We start from the raw sequence: 21,762 nt of genomic DNA, 5'->3' as shown, positions 1-21,762 counted from the left end.
AGCTACATCCCTGCCGGCCATTTCCCCCCCTACCCTGGACGACGCTGGGCCAATTGTGCGCCGCCCATGAGTCTCCCGGTCGCGGCCGGCTGCGACAGAGCCTGGATTCGAACCAGGATCTCTAGTGGCACAGTTAGCACTGCGATGCAGTGCCTTAGACCACTGCGCCACTCAGGAGCTAATAACTGCAATAACTATCAATAATAATTATAATAACTATTACGAATTATATTGTCCTTTTTCTGATGTTATAATTGTAGTCTATTCCATCACTTTAGTTTAAAATATAAATTTATTTATAACAAATCCAGAACCCACCACAGGCTGGCGCTATTCCCCCAGCACAACAGCCAATGCCACTTGCTTCCCTGTAACGAAAATAAATTATCATTTAAAAATTTTCCAACTATTTGTATTTTCCCGCTAACCCATTTCAGTTCGCTATTCAATCTCTTTAACAGTTCTCTCTGATTCGGCCCCAATCAATAAAACAAATGCTTGATATCGTTGATCAGCATACACTTAATGACATTCCTACCATTTGAACTATGTCCTGTCTTTCACTCCCCCCCTCTCCTGCTCCTTCCTACATTATGGGGGAGGCGCGGGAAACATCCCTACAATCTACCTTCTTAGGAAATAATGTCATTCGTACTTGTAACATATTTTCATAGACCTATCTAGAATACTACTAAAGCTATCTTATGCAACTTTTAATACACGTAAAAACTCACTCTCTCTCCACCCATTCCCTATTGAATAAGTGCGTCTTCCTAGTTACCCCATAACCACGCCTCAAATCTTTTATTCAGCATTTAACCAACCAAATACTAAGTAGTATCCGGTTATCATTCATACCCGCCGTTGAATTCCCTCCTACACACATATTTCACCTTATGCCATTCAAATGCCCAACACAACATAATAGTTCAATGCAACCCTCTATTGACCAAAAATGCAAATGTAAATATTCTCTATTTTCTCACTCATGACGTACGTCTACGTTTGAGTGCGAAAATTCATACATATGCATCGTTGGAATTTTATAGGTACCTCTCAAAAAATCGCTTTGTGGTGTTTTTAGCCAATTCTTAATTGACACCAATCATTTTTTCAAACATTTTACCCGTTGAACCAAAAATGGACTGTCCTATTCCTTTTCTTTACCCCTACAGTCACGATGGTTAAATATTCCTTTGTTACCGTTAAAGCACGTTCGCGCTTAAAAAAACACTCGCTGTCTCTAGCCCCTCCTTTCGCTGTTTTTTCAAATTCATTTTATATGCATCTGCCTACTAACTTTTTTACTTCGAGATGCCCAATAAATTCATACCTCTTCTCCCAAATGGATCCATAAAACATATTTCTTCGATCTCTTCCTAACATATATCTTTCATCCCCCGTTAATTCTCAGACCTCTTTAGAATATTTATTTCCCATGGTGGAAAAATAAAAATCCCCCCCTTTAGTAATAATTCCCAGAATTATTCTTCTAGGAGCTATTATTTTAGTGCGTCTCTTGAGCCAATGTATGATCTGCTTTTGTAATTAACCATTTAAAATTATTTAACCCCTAACCCAGAGTTTTTTATTTAAAACTCCGGTTTCATGAAAGGGGTCGATAACCATTTTTTCTCACGCGACCAAAATTATTTTTTTAGCTCCTTCCTTGAAACAATTATCACGTATACTGATGGATTCTCAAGTCTCACACGTACACAACATTATACAGTCATTTGCTAAACCTATTTGTAACCTAGAGGTCGTAACTGCTCTAGTTTCATGAAACACACAGAGTTCTAGCAAATCCCCAGTCGTATACGCGACTTTTGATCTGTTTTATGTATCCATAGCACACGACAAAAATCATCCCTTTCCCTGTTTATCGTAGCACTGTACCCAGTACAGTCTCAATAAAAACTAGTTTACATTGATGATGGCCTTTCACCCCTTGTCATTTCGGACTAGATTATTCTGGTAATAGCTATTTACCTAGGGTCAATTGCGGACCCTCCCCGTTTCGTAATAATTATTACTTCCTTTGAGATTTTGGTAACTTTTCTCTGCCCTCCACAATAATTACTATTCTCATACAAGTTCAAATCATTTCACCAAAATCCATGAATAAAAATTACTGACCTTTTCCTTGCAGTTTGGATTTAAATGCTTTTTCAAACTCGTTAACGTCTTTATCGTTCATAAGAGTTATCACCGGCCTGTTTATAACCTTGACGTCGAAGGCCAGGACTATTCTCCACGGATGCAATCACCCGGCCGTGCACGGATTCGGTGTCCTTAGAACGATAAAGACGTATTTAAGCTCCGCTCAAAGGACCAATCTGTCATGTGAATTTCTATCTCTAATTCAACCTAAGCTTGAATCATTACCAGAGGTTGTAAGGCTCTGGTTTTAATCATCAATGATTCAAGGTCCACAACCCACAAGTATTATCTGTATGTTTATTCATGGAGAGCTCTGCCGCCAAAAACACAAACATACGATTTTATACTTCCTGAACTTGACTCCTCCCACCTTTAGGTTGCTTTTCTAAACAGTTTCCGCCTTCCCCTTCACCCTTGAATGTTTAGTACCGCCCCCTCTGTTAGTGGGTTGACACTACATGATAATTCTAACATTTATACTGTATTTGGGGTGAAATCCTTTAGTCATTATTCTTAAAATCCAAATTAATCTAACAATGTATGGTTAATTCATGGTTGTGTCTGTCTGTCTGTCTGTCTGTCTGTGGTTCATGTATGGTTAATTCATGGTTGTGTCTGTCTGTCTGTCTGTAGATGGTGGGTCTGTGGTTAATTCATGGTTGTGTCTGTCTTTCGGTCTGTCTGTCTGTCTGTCTGTCTGTCTGTAGATGGTGGGTCTGTGGTTCATGTATGGTTCATTCATGGTTGTGTCTGTCTGTCTGTCTGTCTGTCTGTCTGTCTGTCTGTAGGTGGTGGGTCTGTACCGTCTGTGTGGGTCAGCTGCAGTAAAGAAGGAACTGAGAGATGCGTTTGAGAGGGACAGTGCTGCTGTCAGCCTGAATGAAGAGCTCTATCCTGACATCAACGTCATCACAGGTCAGTCCCCTATCCCCATACACCAGTCTCTATCAGCATCATCACAGGTCAGTCCCCTATCCCCATACACCAGTCTCTATCAGCATCATCACAGGTCAGTCCCTTATCCCCATACACCAGTCTCTATCAGCATCATCACAGGTCAGTCCCCTATCCCCATACACCAGTCTCTATCAGCATCATCACAGGTCAGTCCCCTATCCCCATACACCAGTCTCTATCAGCATCATCACAGGTCAGTCCCCTATCCCCAAACACCAGTCTCTATCAGCATCATCACAGGTCAGTCCCCTATCCCCATACACCAGTCTCTATCAGCATCAACACAGGTCAGTCCCCTATCCCCATACACCAGTCTCTATCAGCATCATCACAGGTCAGTCCCCTGTCCCCATACACCAGTCTCTATCAGCATCATCACAGGTCAGTCCCTTATCCCCATACACCAGTCTCTATCAGCATCATCACAGGTCAGTCCCCTGTCCCCATACACCAGTCTCTATCAGCATCATCACAGGTCAGTCCCCTATCCCCATACACCAGTCTCTATCAGCATCATCACAGGTCAGTCCCCTATCCCCATACACCAGTCTCTATCAGCATCATCACAGGTCAGTCCCCTGTCCCCATACACCAGTCTCTATCAGCATCATCACAGGTCAGTCCCCTATCCCCATACACCAGTCTCTATCAGCATCATCACAGGTCAGTCCCCTATCCCCATACACCAGTCTCTATCAGCATCATCACAGGTCAGTCCCCTATCCCCATACACCAGTCTCTATCAGCATCATCACAGGTCAGTCCCCTATCCCCATACACCAGTCTCTATCAGCATCATCACAGGTCAGTCCCCTATCCCCATACACCAGTCTCTATCAGCATCATCACAGGTCAGTCCCCTATCCCCATACACCAGTCTCTATCAGCATCATCACAGGTCAGTCCCCTATCCCCATACACCAGTCTCTATCAGCATCATCACAGGTCAGTCCCCTATCCCCATACACCAGTCTCTATCAGCATCATCACAGGTCAGTCCCTATCCCCATACACCAGTCTCTATCAGCATCATCACAGGTCAGTCCCCTATCCCCATACACCAGTCTCTATCAGCATCATCACAGGTCAGTCCCCTATCCCCATACACCAGTCTCTATCAGCATCATCACAGGTCAGTCCCCTATCCCCAAACACCAGTCTCTATCAGCATCATCACAGGTCAGTCCCCTATCCCCATACACCAGTCTCTATCAGCATCATCACAGGTCAGTCCCCTATCCCCATACACCAGTCTCTATCAGCATCATCACAGGTCAGTCCCCTGTCCCCATACACCAGTCTCTATCAGCATCATCACAGGTCAGTCCCTTATCCCCATACACCAGTCTCTATCAGCATCATCACAGGTCAGTCCCCTATCCCCATACACCAGTCTCTATCAGCATCATCACAGGTCAGTCCCCTATCACACCAGTCTCTATCAGCATCATCACAGGTCAGTCCCCTATCCCCATACACCAGTCTCTATCAGCATCATCACAGGTCAGTCCCCTATCCCCATACACCAGTCTCTATCAGCATCATCACAGGTCAGTCCCCTATCCCCATACACCAGTCTCTATCAGCATCATCACAGGTCAGTCCCCTATCCCCATACACCAGTCTCTATCAGCATCATCACAGGTCAGTCCCCTATCCCCATACACCAGTCTCTATCAGCATCATCACAGGTCAGTCCCCTATCCCCATACACCAGTCTCTATCAGCATCATCACAGGTCAGTCCCCTATCCCCATACACCAGTCTCTATCAGCATCATCACAGGTCAGTCCCCTATCCCCATACACCAGTCTCTATCAGCATCATCACAGGTCAGTCCCCTATCCCCATACACCAGTCTCTATCAGCATCATCACAGGTCAGTCCCCTATCCCCATACACCAGTCTCTATCAGCATCATCACAGGTCAGTCCCCTATCCCCATACACCAGTCTCTATCAGCATCATCACAGGTCAGTCCCCTATCCCCATACACCAGTCTCTATCAGCATCATCACAGGTCAGTCCCCTATCCCCATACACCAGTCTCTATCAGCATCATCACAGGTCAGTCCCCTATCCCCCATACACCAGTCTCTATCAGCATCATCACAGGTCAGTCCCCTATCCCCATACACCAGTCTCTATCAGCATCATCACAGGTCAGTCCCCTATCCCCATACACCAGTCTCTATCAGCATCATCACAGGTCAGTCCCCTATCCCCCATACACCAGTCTCTATCAGCATCATCACAGGTCAGTCCCCTATCCCCATACACCAGTCTCTATCAGCATCATCACAGGTCAGTCCCCTATCCCCATACACCAGTCTCTATCAGCATCATCACAGGTCAGTCCCCTATCCCCATACACCAGTCTCTATCAGCATCATCACAGGTCAGTCCCCTGTCCCCATACACCAGTCTCTATCAGCATCATCACAGGTCAGTCCCCTATCCCCATACACCAGTCTCTATCAGCATCATCACAGGTCAGTCCCCTATCCCCATACACCAGTCTCTATCAGCATCATCACAGGTCAGTCCCCTATCCCCATACACCAGTCTCTATCAGCATCATCACAGGTCAGTCCCTGTCCCCATACACCAGTCTCTATCAGCATCATCACAGGTCAGTCCCCTGTCCCCATACACCAGTCTCTATCAGCATCATCACAGGTCAGTCCCCTATCCCCATACACCAGTCTCTATCAGCATCATCACAGGTCAGTCCCCTATCCCCATACACCAGTCTCTATCAGCATCATCACAGGTCAGTCCCCTATCCCCATACACCAGTCTCTATCAGCATCATCACAGGTCAGTCCCCTGTCCCCATACACCAGTCTCTATCAGCATCATCACAGGTCAGTCCCCTATCCCCATACACCAGTCTCTATCAGCATCATCACAGGTCAGTCCCTATCCCCATACACCAGTCTCTATCAGCATCATCACAGGTCAGTCCCCTATCCCCATACACCAGTCTCTATCAGCATCATCACAGGTCAGTCCCCTATCCCCATACACCAGTCTCTATCAGCATCATCACAGGTCAGTCCCCTATCCCCATACACCAGTCTCTATCAGCATCATCACAGGTCAGTCCCCTGTCCCCATACACCAGTCTCTATCAGCATCATCACAGGTCAGTCCCCTATCCCCATACACCAGTCTCTATCAGCATCATCACAGGTCAGTCCCCTATCCCCATACACCAGTCTCTATCAGCATCATCACAGGTCAGTCCCTATCCCCATACACCAGTCTCTATCAGCATCATCACAGGTCAGTCCCCTATCCCCATACACCAGTCTCTATCAGCATCATCACAGGTCAGTCCCCTATCCCCATACACCAGTCTCTATCAGCATCATCACAGGTCAGTCCCCTATCCCCATACACCAGTCTCTATCAGCATCATCACAGGTCAGTCCCCTGTCCCCATACACCAGTCTCTATCAGCATCATCACAGGTCAGTCCCCTATCCCCATACACCAGTCTCTATCAGCATCATCACAGGTCAGTCCCCTATCCCCATACACCAGTCTCTATCAGCATCATCACAGGTCAGTCCCCTATCCCCCATACACCAGTCTCTATCAGCATCATCACAGGTCAGTCCCCTATCCCCATACACCAGTCTCTATCAGCATCATCACAGGTCAGTCCCCTATCCCCATACACCAGTCTCTATCAGCATCATCACAGGTCAGTCCCCTATCCCCATACACCAGTCTCTATCAGCATCATCACAGGTCAGTCCCCTATCCCCATACACCAGTCTCTATCAGCATCATCACAGGTCAGTCCCCTATCCCCATACACCAGTCTCTATCAGCATCATCACAGGTCAGTCCCTATCCCCATACACCAGTCTCTATCAGCATCATCACAGGTCAGTCCCCTATCCCCATACACCAGTCTCTATCAGCATCATCACAGGTCAGTCCCCTATCCCCATACACCAGTCTCTATCAGCATCATCACAGGTCAGTCCCCTGTCCCCATACACCAGTCTCTATCAGCATCATCACAGGTCAGTCCCCTATCCCCATACACCAGTCTCTATCAGCATCATCACAGGTCAGTCCCCTATCCCCATACACCAGTCTCTATCAGCATCATCACAGGTCAGTCCCCTATCCCCCCATACACCGTCTCTATCAGCATCATCACAGGTCAGTCCCCTATCCCCATACACCAGTCTCTATCAGCATCATCACAGGTCAGTCCCCTATCCCCATACACCAGTCTCTATCAGCATCATCACAGGTCAGTCCCCTATCCCCATACACCAGTCTCTATCAGCATCATCACAGGTCAGTCCCCCTATCCCCATACACCAGTCTCTATCAGCATCATCACAGGTCAGTCCCCTATCCCCATACACCAGTCTCTATCAGCATCATCACAGGTCAGTCCCCTATCCCCATACACCAGTCTCTATCAGCATCATCACAGGTCAGTCCCTATCCCCATACACCAGTCTCTATCAGCATCATCACAGGTCAGTCCCCTATCCCCATACACCAGTCTCTATCAGCATCATCACAGGTCAGTCCCCTATCCCCATACACCAGTCTCTATCAGCATCATCACAGGTCAGTCCCCTATCCCCATACACCAGTCTCTATCAGCATCATCACAGGTCAGTCCCCTGTCCCCATACACCAGTCTCTATCAGCATCATCACAGGTCAGTCCCCTATCCCCATACACCAGTCTCTATCAGCATCATCACAGGTCAGTCCCCTATCCCCATACACCAGTCTCTATCAGCATCATCACAGGTCAGTCCCCTATCCCCATACACCAGTCTCTATCAGCATCATCACAGGTCAGTCCCCTATCCCCATACACCAGTCTCTATCAGCATCATCACAGGTCAGTCCCCTATCCCCATACACCAGTCTCTATCAGCATCATCACAGGTCAGTCCCCTATCCCCATACACCAGTCTCTATCAGCATCATCACAGGTCAGTCCCCTATCCCCATACACCAGTCTCTATCAGCATCATCACAGGTCAGTCCCCTATCCCCATACACCAGTCTCTATCAGCATCATCACAGGTCAGTCCCCTATCCCCATACACCAGTCTCTATCAGCATCATCACAGGTCAGTCCCCTATCCCCATACACCAGTCTCTATCAGCATCATCACAGGTCAGTCCCCTATCCCCATACACCAGTCTCTATCAGCATCATCACAGGTCAGTCCCTATCCCCATACACCAGTCTCTATCAGCATCATCACAGGTCAGTCCCCTATCCCCATACACCAGTCTCTATCAGCATCATCACAGGTCAGTCCCTATCCCCATACACCAGTCTCTATCAGCATCATCACAGGTCAGTCCCCTATCCCCATACACCAGTCTCTATCAGCATCATCACAGGTCAGTCCCCTATCCCCATACACCAGTCTCTATCAGCATCATCACAGGTCAGTCCCCTTCCCCATACAGTCTCCATCACACACAGTTTCCAGTCTCTATCAGCATCATCACAGGTCAGTCCCCTATCCCCATACACCAGTCTCTATCAGCATCATCACAGGTCAGTCCCCTATCCCCATACACCAGTCTCTATCAGCATCATCACAGGTCAGTCCCCTATCCCCATACACCAGTCTCTATCAGCATCATCACAGGTCAGTCCCCTATCCCCATACACCAGTCTCTATCAGCATCATCACAGGTCAGTCCCCTATCCCCATACACCAGTCTCTATCAGCATCATCACAGGTCAGTCCCCTATCCCCATACACCAGTCTCTATCAGCATCATCACAGGTCAGTCCCCTATCCCCATACACCAGTCTCTATCAGCATCATCACAGGTCAGTCCCCTATCCCCATACACCAGTCTCTATCAGCATCATCACAGGTCAGTCCCCTATCCCCATACACCAGTCTCTATCAGCATCATCACAGGTCAGTCCCCTATCCCCATACACCAGTCTCTATCAGCATCATCACAGGTCAGTCCCCTATCCCCATACACCAGTCTCTATCAGCATCATCACAGGTCAGTCCCCTATCCCCATACACCAGTCTCTATCAGCATCATCACAGGTCAGTCCCCTATCCCCATACACCAGTCTCTATCAGCATCATCACAGGTCAGTCCCCTATCCCCATACACCAGTCTCTATCAGCATCATCACAGGTCAGTCCCCTATCCCCATACACCAGTCTCTATCAGCATCATCACAGGTCAGTCCCCTATCCCCATACACCAGTCTCTATCAGCATCATCACAGGTCAGTCCCCTATCCCCCATACACCAGTCTCTATCAGCATCATCACAGGTCAGTCCCCTATCCCCATACACCAGTCTCTATCAGCATCATCACAGGTCAGTCCCCTATCCCCATACACCAGTCTCTATCAGCATCATCACAGGTCAGTCCCTATCCCCATACACCAGTCTCTATCAGCATCATCACAGGTCAGTCCCCTATCCCCATACACCAGTCTCTATCAGCATCATCACAGGTCAGTCCCCTATCCCCATACACCAGTCTCTATCAGCATCATCACAGGTCAGTCCCCTATCCCCATACACCAGTCTCTATCAGCATCATCACAGGTCAGTCCCCTATCCCCATACACCAGTCTCTATCAGCATCATCACAGGTCAGTCCCCTATCCCCATACACCAGTCTCTATCAGCATCATCACAGGTCAGTCCCCTATCCCCATACACCAGTCTCTATCAGCATCATCACAGGTCAGTCCCCTATCCCCATACACCAGTCTCTATCAGCATCATCACAGGTCAGTCCCCTATCCCCATACACCAGTCTCTATCAGCATCATCACAGGTCAGTCCCTTATCCCCATACACCAGTCTCTATCAGCATCATCACAGGTCAGTCCCCTATCCCCATACACCAGTCTCTATCAGCATCATCACAGGTCAGTCCCCTATCCCCATACACCAGTCTCTATCAGCATCATCACAGGTCAGTCCCCTATCCCCATACACCAGTCTCTATCAGCATCATCACAGGTCAGTCCCCTGTCCCCCATACACCAGTCTCTATCAGCATCATCACAGGTCAGTCCCCTATCCCCATACACCAGTCTCTATCAGCATCATCACAGGTCAGTCCCCTATCCCCATACACCAGTCTCTATCAGCATCATCACAGGTCAGTCCCCTATCCCCATACACCAGTCTCTATCAGCATCATCACAGGTCAGTCCCCTATCCCCATACACCAGTCTCTATCAGCATCATCACAGGTCAGTCCCCTATCCCCATACACCAGTCTCTATCAGCATCATCACAGGTCAGTCCCCTATCCCCATACACCAGTCTCTATCAGCATCATCACAGGTCAGTCCCCTATCCCCATACACCAGTCTCTATCAGCATCATCACAGGTCAGTCCCTTATCCCCATACACCAGTCTCTATCAGCATCATCACAGGTCAGTCCCCTATCCCCATACACCAGTCTCTATCAGCATCATCACAGGTCAGTCCCCTATCCCCATACACCAGTCTCTATCAGCATCATCACAGGTCAGTCCCCTATCCCCATACACCAGTCTCTATCAGCATCATCACAGGTCAGTCCCCTATCCCCATACACCAGTCTCTATCAGCATCATCACAGGTCAGTCCCCTATCCCCATACACCAGTCTCTATCAGCATCATCACAGGTCAGTCCCCTATCCCCATACACCTCTCAGCATACAGGTCAGTCCCCTATCACCAGTCTCTATCAGCGTCATCGGGTCCCTCCCCCATACACCAGTCTCTATCAGCATCATCACAGGTCAGTCCCCTATCCCCATACACCAGTCTCTATCAGCATCATCACAGGTCAGTCCCCTATCCCCATACACCAGTCTCTATCAGCATCATCCGGTCAGCCCCTATCCCCATACACCAGTCTCTATCAGCATCATCACAGGTCAGTCCCCTATCCCCATACACCAGTCTCTATCAGCATCATCACAGGTCTCCCCTATCCCCATACACCAGTCTCTATCAGCATCATCACAGGTCAGTCCCCTATCCCCATACACCAGTCTCTATCAGCATCATCACAGGTCAGTCCCCTATCCCCATACACCAGTCTCTATCAGCATCATCACAGGTCAGTCCCCTATCCCCATACACCAGTCTCTATCAGCATCATCACAGGTCAGTCCCCTATCCCCATACACCAGTCTCTATCAGCATCATCACAGGTCAGTCCCCTATCCCCATACACCAGTCTCTATCAGCATCATCACAGGTCAGTCCCCTATCCCCATACACCAGTCTCTATCAGCATCATCACAGGTCAGTCCCCTATCCCCATACACCAGTCTCTATCAGCATCATCACAGGTCAGTCCCCTATCCCCATACACCAGTCTCTATCAGCATCATCACAGGTCAGTCCCCTATCCCCATACACCAGTCTCTATCAGCATCATCACAGGTCAGTCCCCTATCCCCATACACCAGTCTCTATCAGCATCATCACAGGTCAGTCCCCTATCCCCATACACCAGTCTCTATCAGCATCATCACAGGTCAGTCCCCTATCCCCCATACACCAGTCTCTATCAGCATCATCACAGGTCAGTCCCCTATCCCCATACACCAGTCTCTATCAGCATCATCACAGGTCAGTCCCCTATCCCCATACACCAGTCTCTATCAGCATCATCACAGGTCAGTCCCTATCCCCATACACCAGTCTCTATCAGCATCATCACAGGTCAGTCCCCTATCCCCATACACCAGTCTCTATCAGCATCATCACAGGTCAGTCCCCTATCCCCATACACCAGTCTCTATCAGCATCATCACAGGTCAGTCCCCTATCCCCATACACCAGTCTCTATCAGCATCATCACAGGTCAGTCCCCTATCCCCATACACCAGTCTCTATCAGCATCATCACAGGTCAGTCCCCTATCCCCATACACCAGTCTCTATCAGCATCATCACAGGTCAGTCCCCTATCCCCATACACCAGTCTCTATCAGCATCATCACAGGTCAGTCCCCTATCCCCATACACCAGTCTCTATCAGCATCATCACAGGTCAGTCCCCTATCCCCATACACCAGTCTCTATCAGCATCATCACAGGTCAGTCCCCTATCCCCATACACCAGTCTCTATCAGCATCATCACAGGTCAGTCCCCTATCCCCATACACCAGTCTCTATCAGCATCATCACAGGTCAGTCCCCTATCCCCATACACCAGTCTCTATCAGCATCATCACAGGTCAGTCCCCTATCCCCACAGTCCATCCCACCAGTCTCTATCAGCATCACAGGTTATCACGCTCAGCATCATCACTCCTATCCCCATACACCAGTCTCTATCAGCATCATCACAGGTCAGTCCCCTATCCCCATACACCAGTCTCTATCAGCATCATCACAGGTCAGTCCCCTATCCCCATACACCAGTCTCTATCAGCATCATCACAGGTCAGTCCCCTATCCCCATACACCAGTCTCTATCAGCATCATCACAGGTCAGTCCCCTATCCCCATACACCAGTCTCTATCAGCATCATCACAGGTCAGTCCCCTATCCCCATACACCAGTCTCTATCAGCATCATCACAGGTCAGTCCCCTATCCCCATACACCAGTCTCTATCAGCATCATCACAGGTCAGTCCCTATCCCCATACACCAGTCTCTATCAGCATCATCACAGGTCAGTCCCCTATCCCCATACACCAGTCTCTATCAGCATCATCACAGGTCAGTCCCCTATCCCCATACACCAGTCTCTATCAGCATCATCACAGGTCAGTCCCCTATCCCCATACACCAGTCTCTATCAGCATCATCACAGGTCAGTCCCCTATCCCCATACACCAGTCTCTATCAGCATCATCACAGGTCAGTCCCCTATCCCCATACACCAGTCTCTATCAGCATCATCACAGGTCAGTCCCTATCCCCATACACCAGTCTCTATCAGCATCATCACAGGTCAGTCCCCTATCCCCATACACCAGTCTCTATCAGCATCATCACAGGTCAGTCCCCTATCCCCATACACCAGTCTCTATCAGCATCATCACAGGTCAGTCCCCTATCCCCATACACCAGTCTCTATCAGCATCATCACAGGTCAGTCCCCTATCCCCATACACCAGTCTCTATCAGCATCATCACAGGTCAGTCCCCTATCCCCATACACCAGTCTCTATCAGCATCATCACAGGTCAGTCCCCTATCCCCATACACCAGTCTCTATCAGCATCATCACAGGTCAGTCCCCTATCCCCATACACCAGTCTCTATCAGCATCATCACAGGTCAGTCCCCTATCCCCATACACCAGTCTCTATCAGCATCATCACAGGTCAGTCCCCTATCCCCATACACCAGTCTCTATCAGCATCATCACAGGTCAGTCCCCTATCCCCATACACCAGTCTCTATCAGCATCATCACAGGTCAGTCCCCTATCCCCATACACCAGTCTCTATCAGCATCATCACAGGTCAGTCCCCTATCCCCATACACCAGTCTCTATCAGCATCATCACAGGTCAGTCCCTATCCCCATACACCAGTCTCTATCAGCATCATCACAGGTCAGTCCCCTATCCCCATACACCAGTCTCTATCAGCATCATCACAGGTCAGTCCCCTATCCCCATACACCAGTCTCTATCAGCATCATCACAGGTCAGTCCCCTATCCCCATACACCAGTCTCTATCAGCATCATCACAGGTCAGTCCCCTATCCCCATACACCAGTCTCTATCAGCATCATCACAGGTCAGTCCCCTGTCCCCATACACCAGTCTCTATCAGCATCATCACAGGTCAGTCCCCTATCCCCATACACCAGTCTCTATCAGCATCAACACAGGTCAGTCCCTATCCCCATACACCAGTCTCTATCAGCATCATCACAGGTCAGTCCCCTATCCCCATACACCAGTCTCTATCAGCATCATCACAGGTCAGTCCCCTGTCCCCATACACCAGTCTCTATCAGCATCATCACAGGTCAGTCCCCTATCCCCAAACACCAGTCTCTATCAGCATCATCACAGGTCAGTCCCCTATCCCCATACACCAGTCTCTATCAGCATCATCACAGGTCAGTCCCCTATCCCCATACACCAGTCTCTATCAGCATCATCACAGGTCAGTCCCCTATCCCCATACACCAGTCTCTATCAGCATCATCACAGGTCAGTCCCTGTCCCCATACACCAGTCTCTATCAGCATCATCACAGGTCAGTCCCCTATCCCCATACACCAGTCTCTATCAGCATCATCACAGGTCAGTCCCCTATCCCCATACACCAGTCTCTATCAGCATCATCACAGGTCAGTCCCCTATCCCCATACACCAGTCTCTATCAGCATCATCACAGGTCAGTCCCCTATCCCCATACACCAGTCTCTATCAGCATCATCACAGGTCAGTCCCCTATCCCCATACACCAGTCTCTATCAGCATCATCACAGGTCAGTCCCCTATCCCCATACACCAGTCTCTATCAGCATCATCACAGGTCAGTCCCCTGTCCCCATACACCAGTCTCTATCAGCATCATCACAGGTCAGTCCCCTATCCCCATACACCAGTCTCTATCAGCATCATCACAGGTCAGTCCCCTATCCCCCATACACCAGTCTCTATCAGCATCATCACAGGTCAGTCCCCTATCCCCATACACCAGTCTCTATCAGCATCATCACAGGTCAGTCCCCTATCCCCCATACACCAGTCTCTATCAGCATCATCACAGGTCAGTCCCCTGTCCCCATACACCAGTCTCTATCAGCATCATCACAGGTCAGTCCCCTATCCCCATACACCAGTCTCTATCAGCATCATCACAGGTCAGTCCCCTATCCCCATACACCAGTCTCTATCAGCATCATCACAGGTCAGTCCCCTATCCCCATACACCAGTCTCTATCAGCATCATCACAGGTCAGTCCCCTATCCCCATACACCAGTCTCTATCAGCATCATCACAGGTCAGTCCCCTATCCCCATACACCAGTCTCTATCAGCATCATCACAGGTCAGTCCCCTATCCCCATACACCAGTCTCTATCAGCATCATCACAGGTCAGTCCCCTATCCCCATACACCAGTCTCTATCAGCATCATCACAGGTCAGTCCCCAATCCCCATACACCAGTCTCTATCAGCATCGTCACAGGTCAGTCCCCTATCCCCATACACCAGTCTCTATCAGCATCATCACAGGTCAGTCCCCTATCCCCATACACCAGTCTCTATCAGCATCATCACAGGTCAGTCCCCTATCCCCATACACCAGTCTCTATCAGCATCATCACAGGTCAGTCCCCTGTCCCCATACACCAGTCTCTATCAGCATCATCACAGGTCAGTCCCCTATCCCCATACACCAGTCTCTATCAGCATCATCACAGGTCAGTCCCCTATCCCCATACACCAGTCTCTATCAGCATCATCACAGGTCAGTCCCCTATCCCCATACACCAGTCTCTATCAGCATCATCACAGGTCAGTCCCCTATCCCCATACACCAGTCTCTATCAGCATCATCACAGGTCAGTCCCCTATCCCCATACACCAGTCTCTATCAGCATCATCACAGGTCAGTCCCCTGTCCCCATACACCAGTCTCTATCAGCATCATCACAGGTCAGTCCCCTATCCCCATACACCAGTCTCTATCAGCATCATCACAGGTCAGTCCCCTATCCCCATACACCAGTCTCTATCAGCATCATCACAGGTCAGTCCCTATCCCCATACACCAGTCTCTATCAGCATCATCACAGGTCAGTCCCCTATCCCCATACACCAGTCTCTATCAGCATCATCACAGGTCAGTCCCCTGTCCCCATACACCAGTCTCTATCAGCATCATCACAGGTCAGTCCCCTGCCCCTATACACCAGTCTCTATCAGCATCATCACAGGTCAGTCCCCTGTCCCCATACACCAGTCTCTATCAGCATCATCACAGGTCAGTCCCCTATCCCCATACACCAGTCTCTATCAGCATCATCACAGGTCAGTCCCTATCCCCATACACCAGTCTCTATCAGCATCATCACAGGTCAGTCCCCTATCCCCATACACCAGTCTCTATCAGCATCATCACAGGTCAGTCCCCTATCCCCATACACCAGTCTCTATCAGCATCATCACAGGTCAGTCCCCTATCCCCATATACCAGTCTCTATCAGCATCATCACAGGTCAGTCCCCTGTCCCCATACACCAGTCTCTATCAGCGTCATCACAGGTCAGTCCCCTATCCCCATACACCAGTCTCTATCAGCATCATCACAGGTCAGTCCCCTATCCCCATACACCAGTCTCTATCAGCATCATCACAGGTCAGTCCCCTATCCCCATACACCAGTCTCTATCAGCATCATCACAGGTCAGTCCCCTATCCCCATACACCAGTCTCTATCAGCATCATCACAGGTCAGTCCCCTATCCCCATACACCAGTCTCTATCAGCATCATCACAGGTCAGTCCCCTATCCCCATACACCAGTCTCTATCAGCATCATCACAGGTCAGTCCCCTATCCCCATACACCAGTCTCTATCAGCATCATCACAGGTCAGTCCCCTATCCCCATACACCAGTCTCTATCAGCATCATCACAGGTCAGTCCCCTATCCCCATACACCAGTCTCTATCAGCATCAACACAGGTCAGTCCCCTATCCCCATACACCAGTCTCTATCAGCATCATCACAGGTCAGTCCCCTGTCCCCATACACCAGTCTCTATCCGCATCATCACAGGTCAGTCCCCTATCCCCATACACCAGTCTCTATCCGCATCAACACAGGTCAGTCCCCTGTCCCCATACACCAGTCTCTATCAGCATCATCACAGGTCAGTCCCCTATCCCCATACACCAGTCTCTATCAGCATCATCACAGGTCAGTCCCCTGTCCCCATACACCAGTCTCTATCAGCATCATCACAGGTCAGTCCCCTATCCCCAAACACCAGTCTCTATCAGCATCATCACAGGTCAGTCCCCTATCCCCATACACCAGTCTCTATCAGCATCATCACAGGTCAGTCCCCTATCCCCATACACCAGTCTCTATCAGCATCATCACAGGTCAGTCCCCTGTCCCCATACACCAGTCTCTATCAGCATCATCACAGGTCAGTCCCCTGTCCCCATACACCAGTCTCTATCAGCATCATCACAGGTCAGTCCCCTATCCCCATACACCAGTCTCTATCAGCATCATCACAGGTCAGTCCCCTATCCCCATACACCAGTCTCTATCAGCATCATCACAGGTCAGTCCCCTATCCCCATACACCAGTCTCTATCAGCATCATCACAGGTCAGTCCCCTATCCCCAAACACCAGTCTCTATCAGCATCATCACAGGTCAGTCCCCTATCCCCATACACCAGTCTCTATCCGCATCATCACAGGTCAGTCCCCTATCCCCATACACCAGTCTCTATCAGCATCATCACAGGTCAGTCCCCTATCCCCATACACCAATCTCTATCAGCATCATCACAGGTCAGTCCCCTATCCCCATACACCAGTCTCTATCAGCATCATCACAGGTCAGTCCCCTATCCCCATACACCAGTCTCTATCAGCATCATCACAGGTCAGTCCCCTATCCCCATACACCAGTCTCTATCAGCATCATCACAGGTCAGTCCCCTATCCCCATACACCAGTCTCTATCAGCATCATCACAGGTCAGTCCCCTATCCCCATACACCAGTCTCTATCAGCATCAACACAGGTCAGTCCCCAATCCCCATACACCAGTCTCTATCAGCATCGTCACAGGTCAGTCCCCTATCCCCATACACCAGTCTCTATCAGCATCATCACAGGTCAGTCCCCTATCCCCATATACCAGTCTCTATCAGCATCATCACAGGTCAGTCCCCAATCTCCATACACCAGTCTCTATCAGCATCATCACAGGTCAGTCCCCTGTCCCCATACACCAGTCTCTATCAGCATCATCACAGGTCAGTCCCCTATCCCCATACACCAGTCTCTATCAGCATCAACACAGGTCAGTCCCCTATCCCCATACACCAGTCTCTATCAGCATCATCACAGGTCAGTCCCCTATCCCCATACACCAGTCTCTATCAGCATCATCACAGGTCAGTCCCCTATCCCCATACACCAGTCTCTACCAGCATCATCACAGGTCAGTCCCTATCCCCATACACCAGTCTCTATCAGCATCATCACAGGTCAGTCCCTATCCCCATACACCAGTCTCTATCAGCATCATCACAGGTCTGTCCCCTATCCCCAAACACCAGTCTCTATCAGCATCATCACAGGTCAGTCCCCTATCCCCATACACCAGTCTCTATCAGCATCATCACAGGTCAGTCCCCTATCCCCATACACCAGTCTCTATCAGCATCATCACAGGTCAGTCCCCTATCCCCATACACCAGTCTCTATCAGCATCATCACAGGTCAGTCCCCTATCCCCATACACCAGTCTCTATCAGCATCATCACAGGTCAGTCCCCTGTCCCCATACACCAGTCTCTATCAGCATCATCACAGGTCAGTCCCCTATCCCCATACACCAGTCTCTATCAGCATCATCACAGGTCAGTCCCCTATCCCCATACACCAGTCTCTATCAGCATCAACACAGGTCAGTCCCCTATCCCCATACACCAGTCTCTATCAGCATCATCACAGGTCAGTCCCCTATCCCCATACACCAGTCTCTATCAGCATCACCACAGGTCAGTCCCCTATCCCCATACACCAGTCTCTATCAGCATCATCACAGGTCAGTCCCCTATCCCCATACACCAGTCTCTATCAGCATCATCACAGGTCAGTCCCCTATCCCCATACACCAGTCTCTATCAGCATCATCACAGGTCAGTCCCCTGTCCCCATATACCAGTCTCTATCAGCATCATCACAGGTCAGTCCTCTGTCCCCATACACCAGTCTCTATCAGCATCATCACAGGTCAGTCCCCTATCCCCATACACCAGTCTCTATCAGCATCATCACAGGTCAGTCCCCTGTCCCCATACACCAGTCTCTATCAGCATCATCACAGGTCAGTCCCCTATCCCCATACACCAGAAAGAAAACAAATAGAACATCTGGGTGAAGTAGGCAATAATGTCCTTTCTTTTTCGGCATCAGACCTGCCTAATTTTCACTTGAAACATGTTTTTTTGTGCTTAATAGGCTAAATCATATCACATTTTATTCGTCACATGCTTCGTAAGCAACAGTGATGTGTACACCGAGGAGTTTGAAGCTCTCGACCCGTCAATGTGAATGGGGGTGTGCTCGGCTCTCCGTTTCCTGTAGTCCACAATCAGCTCCTTTGTCATGCTGACTTTGAGGGAGAGGTTTTTCTCCTGGCACCACCTTGGCAGGTCTCTGACCTCCTCCCTATAGGCTGTCTCATCGTCGTCGATTAGGTCTACCACCGTCGTGTCGTCTGCAAACTTCATGATGGTGTTGGAATCGTGCCTGGCCACGCAGTCGTGGGTGAACAGGGAGTACAGGAGGGTCTAAGCACGCAGCCCTGAGGGGCCCCCGTGTCGCACCCCTGAGAGGCCCCCGTGTCGCACCCCTGAGGGGCCCCCGTGTTGAGGATCAGTGTGGCGGATGTGTTGTTGCCTACCCTCATCACCTGGGGGGTCCCGTCAGGAAGACCAGGATCCAGTTGCAGAGGGAAGTGTTCAGTCCCAGCGTCCTTAGCTTAGTGATGAGCTTGGAGGGCACTATGGTGTTGAATGCTGAGCTGTAGTCAATGAACAGCATTCTCACGTAGGTGTTCCTTTTGTCCAGGTGGGAAAGGGCAGTGTGGAGCGCAATAGAGATTGGTCATCTGTGGATCTGTTGGGGCGGTATTTGAATTGGAGTCAGTCCAGGGTGTCTGGAATGATGGTGTTGATGTGAGCCATGACCAGCTTTTCAAAGCATTTCATGGCTACATATGTGAGTGCTATGGAGCGATAGTCATTTAGACAGATTACCTTGGCGTTCTTGGGCATAGGGACTATGGTGGTCTGCTTGAAACATGTAGATATTACATATTGGGTCAGGAAGAGTTTGAAAATGTCAGTGAAGACACTTGCCAGCTGGTCAGCGCATGCTCTGAATACGCATCATGTTAATCAGTCTGGCCCTGTGGCCTTGTGAATGTTAACCGGTTTAAAGGTCTTACTCACATTGGCTACGGAGAGCGTGATCACACGGTCGTCTGGAACAGCTGGTGCTCTCACGCATGGTTCAGTGTTGCTTGCTTCGAAGCGAGCTTATATGGCATTTTGCTCATCTGGTAGGCTCGCGTCACTGGGCAGCGCGCGGCTGGGTTTCCCTTTGTGTAATCCGTGATAGTTTGCAAAGCCTGTCACATCCGGCGAGCGTCAGAGCCAGTGTAGTAGGATTCGATCTTAGTCCTGTATTGACGCTTTGCCTGTTTGATGGTTTGTCGGAGGACGTGGCGGGATTTCTTATAAGCGTCCGGGTTAGTGTCCTGCTCCTTGAAAGAGGCAGCTCTAGCCTTTAACTCAGTGCAGATGTAGCCTGTAATCCATTGTTTCTGGTTGGGGTATGCACGTACGGTCACTGTGGGGACAACGTCGTTGATGCACTTATTAATGAAACCGGTGACTGACGTGGTAAACTCCTCATTGACATCGGATGAATCCTGGAACATATTCCAGGCTGTGCTAGCACATTCTGTTAACATACAGGGCATTCGGAAAGTATTCAGACCCCATCACGTTACAGCCTTATTCTAAAATCCCTCATCAATCTACACACAATACCCCATAATGACAAAGCAAAAACAGGTTCTTAGACATTTTTGCAAAAAAAAAGAATACTGAAGTATTCAGACCCTTTACTCAGTACTTTGTTGAAGCACCTTTGGCAGTGATTACAGCCTCGAGTCTTATTGAGTATGATGCTACAAGCTTGGCACACCTGTATTTGGGGAGTTTCATTAATAGACAACAACAGCTCAAGGCACACGTAGCCTACATATCAATACATACACACAAACTATCTAGGTCAAATAGGGGAGAGGCGTTGTGCCGTGAGGTGTTGCTTTATCGGTTTTTTGAAAGCAGGTTTGTTGTTTTTTGAGCAATATGAGATGGAACGGAGTTCCATGCAATAATGTCTCTATATAATACTGTACACTTTCTTGAATTTGTTCTGGATTTGGGGACTGTGAAAAGACCCCTGGTGGCATGTCTGGTGGGGTAAGTGTGTGTGTCAGAGCTGTGTGTAAGTTGACTATGCAAACAATTTGGGATTTTCAACACATGAATGTTTCTTATTCAAAAAAATTGGCAAACTCCAAGTGGGCTGTCATGTGCCTTTTACTGAGGAGTGGCTTCCGTCTGGCCTCTCTACCATAAAGGCCTGATTTGGTGGAGTGCTGCAGAGATGGTTGTCCTTCTGGAAGGTTCTCCCATCTCCACAGAGGTACTCTGGAGCTCTGTCAGAGTGACCACCGGGTTCTTGGTCACCTCCATGACCAAGGCCCTTCTCCCCCGATTGATGTTTGGCCGGGAGGCCAGCTCTAGGAAGAGTCTTGGTGGTTCCAAACTTCTTCCATTTAAGAATGATGGAGGCCACTGTGTTCTTGGGGACCTT

At 49.3% G+C, this 21,762-nt stretch overlaps 1 protein-coding gene across 1 annotated transcript in view; it reads left to right on the top strand.

Moving 5' to 3' along the window:
- Positions 1-21,762, top strand: part of LOC121571917 (rho GTPase-activating protein SYDE1) — a 71,667-nt gene that overhangs the window by 42,806 nt on the left and 7,099 nt on the right. The window contains exon 7 of the mRNA XM_045217223.1: positions 2,952-3,078. Coding sequence (XP_045073158.1) covers positions 2,952-3,078 — 127 coding nt within the window. The remainder of the gene's footprint in view (positions 1-2,951; positions 3,079-21,762) is intronic.

The sequence above is a fragment of the Coregonus clupeaformis genome, unplaced genomic scaffold (assembly GCF_020615455.1).
Source record: "Coregonus clupeaformis isolate EN_2021a unplaced genomic scaffold, ASM2061545v1 scaf0971, whole genome shotgun sequence".
NCBI lineage: Eukaryota > Metazoa > Chordata > Actinopteri > Salmoniformes > Salmonidae > Coregonus > Coregonus clupeaformis.
Note: the sequence above shows the minus strand (reverse complement) of the source record. Positions and strands in the feature narration are given on the sequence as shown.